Source organism: Oncorhynchus keta, chromosome 27 (genome assembly GCF_023373465.1).
Source record: "Oncorhynchus keta strain PuntledgeMale-10-30-2019 chromosome 27, Oket_V2, whole genome shotgun sequence".
Classification (NCBI taxonomy): domain Eukaryota; kingdom Metazoa; phylum Chordata; class Actinopteri; order Salmoniformes; family Salmonidae; genus Oncorhynchus; species Oncorhynchus keta.
Genome location: NC_068447.1, coordinates 42,932,909 through 42,940,408, shown reverse-complemented (window position 1 = coordinate 42,940,408; position 7,500 = coordinate 42,932,909). Strand labels below are relative to the sequence as shown.

General features: G+C 46.8%; 1 protein-coding gene across 2 annotated transcripts in view; it reads left to right on the top strand.

Moving 5' to 3' along the window:
• l1cama (L1 cell adhesion molecule, paralog a) overlaps positions 1-7,500 on the top strand; it is an 87,340-nt gene that overhangs the window by 40,931 nt on the left and 38,909 nt on the right. The window contains exons 2-3 of one of the 2 annotated variants that reach the window (XM_052482499.1): positions 2,680-2,768; positions 2,905-3,069. In XM_052482499.1, the coding sequence (XP_052338459.1) occupies positions 2,931-3,069 (139 nt within the window). In that variant the 5' untranslated portion in view covers positions 2,680-2,768; positions 2,905-2,930. Of the gene's footprint in view, positions 1-2,679; positions 3,070-7,500 lie in introns of both variants that reach the window. The other variant, XM_052482498.1, reaches the window with a different exon arrangement.

Sequence of the window (7,500 nt, the reverse complement as noted above, 5' to 3'; positions counted from 1 at the left end):
TGGGCCCCCGAACCCCCCTATGAGAGGCACTCTGATCAGCCAGTACTAATATCACACAGCCTGACAGAGGAGAGGTGTGTGTGTGTGTGTGTGTGTGTGTGTGCATGACAGCAGAGGGAGTTCACACATTGATTGGGAGACCTGGTGTGTGATTTTGTGGAGGGGGGTTACCGTCACAGCTGTCACCTTCCATCACACCCCCTTCCTTCACCCCCTCTTTTACCACCCTATAATCTTCCCCTTCTCCTCTCCCTCATGAACAGGGTTGCCCTGTCTCCTCTCCTCTTTCTCCTCTCTTCCTCTCTCTTCCTCTCCCCCTTCTCTTTACCACTCTACAACCTTCCCTCTCTCCTCTCTCTCATTCTCTACTCTCTTCTCCTCCTCTCTTCCTTCGATTCCTCTCTCTCTAGCCTCTCTTCCTCCCACCCTTCAACCTCCGCACTCCCCACTCTCCTCTCTCTCTAGCCTCTCTTCCTCCCCCTCTCTGTACCACCCTCCGCACTCCCCACTCTCCTCTCTCTCTCTAGCCTCTCTTCCTCCCCCTCTCTGTACCACCCTCCAACCTCCCCACTCTCCCCAAGGTCACCCATCTATCTGGTTTGGCGTTGCCAGTTAACAGTGGTGTGTAGAGCCGATACTCTCTCACACACACACACACACACACACACACACACACACACACACACACACACACACACACACACACACACACACACACACACACACACACACACACACACACACACACACACACTGCACCCCTCCCCACCACACACACCTTCCATCACTCCCTCCCCAAACAGACCCCTCCATTCCTCCCATCTCCCCCTCCGGTTGTCCCTCCTCTCCTCCACCCATTCTGTCATTCCCTAGCCGTTGTAGGAATGATAGGTGAAGTGACTCTCTAATGGACCATTTACCCCTGGCTCATTGGGTGTGTTTCACTTCCATTGGTTGTTCTCTTATTTTAAACATAGTCTTTCTCAGTTGATTTAGATGTGTTCTCTCAGAGTTTGGAGTTGGAATCGCTAAAATGCTTTTCACTCCTCCTACCACCTTTTCCAGATATTGTTGAGTCCATTCTTTCTCGGTTATTTTCTTAGTGCTTGGAATCCCCGGAAATGTTTTACCTAGAGTCTTTTTCGTTCTTTTGCCAGATATTGTTGAATGGTGTCCGTTGAGAATGGTGCTTATTGTAACGACTGGAACGGAATCAAACACATGGTTTCTGTGTTGTTGGATTGATACCGTTCCAATAATACCATTGCGGATGTTACAATGAGCCCGTCGTCTGCGTCAGTGTGACTGACTGACCAGCAGCCATTGCCGGAGAAGATAAAAGAGAATACTAATCACTATTCCTTCGCATCCCTTGTTTCTCTTCCTCCCCCCACCATCTCCCCCCTCTCCTCTCTCCTCTCCCTCGTGCAGGGTTGCCCTCTCTCTTTCTCTCTTCCCCCCTGTCTCCTCTCTTCCTTCACTTCCTCTCGCCACCTCTCTCTGTACCACCCTCCAACCTTTCCCACATCTCCCCAAGGTCGCCCATCACTCTAGTTTGGCTTTGCCAGCTAACAGTGGGGTGTAGGTGCCAAAACTCACACACAACACACATACACACACACTGTTGTGTGTAGAGCCAAAACTCATCTTCAATATTGGCAGCTGCTCTTATCACCATTGATTTTGCCTGGCTCGGTAACAAGGCCAATTTCTCCCTCTAATTCTCTAGCTTTTGCTTCCTGTCTCTCAGTGCCTTTCCGTTGTCGTGATGTACTGTTGTACTGTAGCAAATAACAATCCAACCATCTATTGTACTTCCAATTGAGTCTGGTTCAACAATCAGTCAGTGGACTGTGGTGCCAGTGGAAAGTAGGCCACGCTTAGTGGCTCCGTGTGGGCCTACTGGGCTGCCGAGGGTACAGATGGAGAGACTGTGTGGCCTCCAGTGCCTCCACAACATGACTGATGATCGCATCTTTAGCAGCTACTTATCACCATCACAATCAGGGAGGGCAGTCTCGAGTCTTTCAATAGAGCTCAACCACTCAATCTAAATCGTTGTCAATTAGCCATGTCGTTCTGTTCTGTTTTCTGTTTTCTTGTGTACCACACGCTTGCGGCCGCACAGCTACAGACGTGGCCTAGACACTTGAGGTCTTCACATTTTTGAAGGAGATCTGGAGAGATCTGGAGATCCCGGACGTTGTCTACTTGCAGATACCTTTTCGGGTCGCTAACCGTCTTCTGTCTATTGTCCGATGCGACGCTTCATCTATCTACCTCTGTTTGTCTCTGCTCCATATGGTCTCTTGGACTGTCTGTTAGTTCGCCCTCGTAGTTCGACTCCATCTGTTTCTCTGGCTGACCACTGTCCCTTATGGAAGAACCAATGGAATTACCCAAATTTGCTTGCTTTTTTTTTTTTTTTACTGCTAGTTCTCTTTATAGAAATGAATATGTTTGGTCTCGCTCATCTATTTATTGATTGTGTGTGTGTGTGTGTGTGTGTGTGTGTGTGTGTGTGTGTGTGTGTGTGTTTGCTCTCTGCCTGGCTCTCTCTAGTCTTTGACCACATGGTGCAGGGTAATTTGTCTCTCATTCTGACACATGCCCCTCCCTCTCCTCTCCTCTCCTCTCCTCTCCTCCCTCCCTGCTCCCCCTTCTTCTTTTATCTTTCAGACGAAGACAGCAGGAGGGCGTGGACCTGAGCGAGAGAGAGAGTGAGAGAGAGAGAAAAGAGAGAGAGGCTGAAAGCAAAAGGAAACCAGGTAGAAGAAAAGGAAGAGTGGGCGTGACAACAGAGAGAGAGAGAGAGAGAGAGATAGAAAGAGGCTGATACACACGCTCGCTCGGCAGGAGTGTGTCCAGATTGCCCTCTGTGTGCGTTTTGTGTGTGTTGAGCAGGTGGGACTTTGATGGGACAGTGAGCAATGCCTCGCACGCAGCGACAGCAGGTTGGCAGTAGGGGGCGACGCACCCCTCTCCCCCTCCTCCTTCTCCCTCTCTTCTCCCTCCTCCTATCCCACACTCCTCAGCTCAGCCAAGCAGCTATACACATACCTCCTAACTGTGAGTACACCGCCTTAACACGTCAATGTACTTGTACAGTCGCTGCTCATAACAATGTCAAATAATGACTGAGATGTCGTCACACTCATCAGTATTGCAGGTAGAAATGTAGTGTACAGAGCAGCACAGACTGGATTCTAAGTTCTTTCCATGGCATTTCTATCTGCATCTTTAACAATGAGGTTATGAGGTTTTGGGCGTTCAGTCTGTGGTTATAATGTATGCATACTTTGTCTATTTACTTTGGAATTGATTACCTCAACTCATTTATTAGTCATTCTATTCATCTGGTTTCCTTAGTGCAAATCAAATGATGGATTGGAGGGCCAGCAGGGAATTGAGTTATACAACAGAAAAAGCAGGCGCAAATGCACACACACACACAAACACAAACAAGCAAACACAGAAGGCAGGCGATGGGTCAGAGTTGTCTCCTCTCCTCCCCTCCCACTCAACGCAATATCCGAGCATTAAAAAACAGCTGAGTTTGTGGGACTGCAGGGAAATTGATTCAGAGTGTCCTACAGCTTTGCTTTAATAGCAGACTTTGAGGAAGAATTGTGGATGCATCCTAAATGGCACCGTATTCCCTTTATTGGGCACTTCTTTTGACTAGAACCCTATGGGCCCCGGTCCAAACGAGTGCACTATATAGTGCCATTTGAGACAGAGGGAGTTAGACAAAGAATTGTGTTTGTTGCTGCAGCTGCTAATGTGGTTCTGTTATTCATCTAAGTCACGGATCAATGACTCGCTCAGACCTTCACCCAATCTAACACACGTATCACTCCTATACACGCACGCACGCATGCACACACGTGCGCACACACACACAGTTTGACTGTGATGAAAAGCATTAAAGCTCCCCCAGAGAATTAAGGTGTCAGTAAGAGAGAAGGGTTACAAGGAGGAGGAAGAGGAAGAGGAGTATAGGATGGAGAGGGGGAGGAGGAAAGGCTGGTTGAATAGTAACAGCGGAATGAAGTGGAAAAGGAGGGGGAGGAAGAGGACGAGGAAGGGGGGGGTCAGATTGCGGGGATTGTAAAGGTCAAGGTGTCTCCTGTTGAATTTAATGAGCCTCTCTAATGTCAGTGAGAGTCACTGATACGGTCACCACAATCAATACACCATCCACATCTGAGTTCATCGGCCAAACAACAACAAAAACATTCACCGAACATTGCGCTCGACTAGCTTTATAGCCCATGGGTGGAAACTGTTGTTTAATCATCAATTATCCCATTTTGAAATGGGGAATTTGCCGAGCAAGTGAGGGCACGTGCTGATGTGCACTGTGTGGTAGCTAAGTCCAGGCACTCTGTCTGTCTGTCTTTTCCCTCTCTCTGTCATTTCCTGCCAGACTGTGTTGACTATCTAACAGACTTTCTCCTTTTCTCTCTCCCTCGCTCTGTTGCTGCTCTGCCGCTCTGGACTAACAGACCAAATAAATGAATGTAAGTGTTTCACTTCCTTCTGCTTGATGTGTGGTATTTCTGTTTGTAGACGTGCAGCAAGAGCCCTACAGTAAACACTTTCACCATGAGAAAGATGATCACGACTCCTGCAAACACAGCGCACAATAGAAACCCTCGGCGTCGCACTGCACCTTTAATGAATCTAGCGTTACTGTGGCTTCTTCACTTCAGTGAGTCTACATGTGCCGTAGTCTTGTTTGCTCCCTCCCGGAGGAGGGTGATACCTACGGGAATTAAGAGGAGATGGAAAAGAGGCACGCCTGTCTCTAAAATGGGGCTAGTGTTGTCAGATCAAAGAAAGGGGGGCTTAAAAGAGAGGAGGGAAAAAGAAACAAGTGTGTAAGGGAGAGGGAAACGATAGACAAGTGTAACCACTAAAACAAGTGGAAACAAGTGGAACCACTAAAACAAGTGGAACCACTAAAACAAGTGTAAACAAGTGTAACCACTAAAACAAGTGGAACTAAGTGTAACCACTAAAACAAGTGGAACTAAGTGTAACCACTAAAACAAGTGGAACCAAGTGGAACCACTAAAACAAGTGGAACCACTAAAACAAGTGTAAACAAGTGTAACCACTAAAACAAGTGGAACTAAGTGTAACCACTAAAACAAGTGGAACTAAGTGTAACCACTAAAACAAGTGGAACCAAGTGGAACCACTAAAACAAGTGGAACCACTAAAACAAGTGTAAACAAGTGTAACCACTAAAACAAGTGGAACTAAGTGTAACCACTAAAACAAGTGGAACTAAGTGTAACCACTAAAACAAGTGGAACCAAGTGGAACCACTAAAACAAGTGGAACCACTAAAACAAGTGGAACTAAGTGGAACCACTAAAACAAGTGGAACTAAGTGGAACCACTAAAACAAGTGGAACCACTAAAACAAGTGTAACTAAGTGTAACCACTAAAACAAGTGTAACTAAGTGTAACCACTAAAACAAGTGTAACTAAGTGTAACCACTAAAACAAGTGTAACTAAGTGTAACCACTAAAACAAGTGTAACTAAGTGTAACCACTAAAACAAGTGTAACCACTAAAACAAGTGTAACCACTAAAACAAGTGCAACCACTAAAACAAGTGGAACCACTAAAACAAGTGGAACCACTAAAACAAGTGGAACCACTAAAACAAGTGCAACCACTAAAACAAGTGGAACCACTAAAACAAGTGGAACCACTAAAACAAGTGGAGCCACTAAAACAAGTGCAACCACTAAAACAAGTGCAACCACTAAAACAAGTGGAACCACTAAAACAAGTGGAACCACTAAAACAAGTGGAACCACTAAAACAAGTGGAACCACTAAAACAAGTGGAACCACTAAAACAAGTGGAGCCACTAAAACAAGTGGAACCAAGTGGAACCACTAAAACAAGTGTACCCTAACTGTGCTTCTTCCAATAATGGAGCACTGCAGCGCCTGCAGCAGCTTCCACACAAATCTGATCAGCTGAGAAACAGCCTTATTACCTCTGTCACTAGGGAATCTATCATTTAAGTCTCTCTCTCTCTCATCCCGCTCTCTGTCTCCCTCCCTGTCCTTGACCTTTTATAATTTGCTCCCACCATCTCTACCGTTTCTCCCTCTGTCTCTTGTTCCGTCTCTCCTCTCTAACGTTCCCTCCTTCCACCTCCCAATTTCTTGCTCCCTCCAATCCCTGCCCTCCTTTGCCCACTTACCTACCTACGTTCCACAATGTAAATATATCTGTGAAACTAGACCTGCCTCTTTCATTCAGAGTCAAATCAGAACCCAACCAACAAGTACCATTGACCTCTATTCCAATACAATACAGTAGGACTCAGCGGGTCGAGAAATTGGAACAAATATATCACAGATGTCCAGGCCACACACCAAAAAACTGAACACCAGAAATCTTGACAGGAGACATAAAACCTATGGGAATATAGAATGTATAGAATATGTACTTATATTTCCCTAATGGCACCCTATTTCCCATAGGCCCTGGTCAAAAGGAGTGCACTACATAGGGAATAGGGTGTCATTTGGCACAAAGACCATGCACTTTAATAATACTGTACCACGCCTTAGTATGTAGGATTTAATGAGTCTGATATGAGTGGTTAATGGACGTAACAGTACAGTAAGACAGTAGAGAGAGAAAAGAGGAATACCTCTGTCCCCAAGGGGCCCTCTCTTCTTGATATATTCCACTATATATTCCACGAGTGTCTCATTTGCATTCATACAACACTCACTTTTCCTCTCATCTCAACCATTTTCTCTCCCTGCAGTGCTCTCTCTCTCGCTCTCTCTTGAAGTGATATGAAGGAATTACATTCCCAGTTAAGTTTCAGCGATACTTGGAAAGTCCCTCCGCGAGACAGTCCCTGCGTGTGGCTGTAAGTCTGTGGGTTCTAGCCAGTGGGCTATTCACCTCTGTGAGAGTCCGAATATAGGTAGCCCAGTTAAGCTGTGGGCTCTAGTTACTAGGACCACGGGCTTCAGGACTGTGTGCTCCCGGCCCCTGCGGATCTCTGTGCGTGTCAGAGGAAGTCAACACAGGGGTTATAGTACAGTGCTGAGGTGGAGACGCAGCCCATGCAAACACCAGAGATCTCTAGCTTAAACAGGGCTTGGGGTTTCTAGTCGGTGGTTTAAACCCTGGTGTAAGCAGCGCAGTGGGCTCTACTCGGAGAGCCAGCCTCAGATCTACAGGCAGAACTGTGGGTTTTAGCGCTGTGGGTTTAGCTCTGTGGGTTTTCAGTGACTAGTCAGCCCCACAGCAAGGGCTACTGAGATTCAGCGGGGTTTCCCGTGGCTTCTAGTCTAGTCAGTGCCAGTGAGCTCTTGTGAAGGCTGTCTGATGTAGGCAGCACAGTGTCTGTGGGTACAGTATGAGAGTGTGTGAAGGTTCTCTACGGTGAGGTAGTGTCTCTATGGCTCTGTGGTGAGTCAGAGGCCGATCATGTGACCACAGCAGG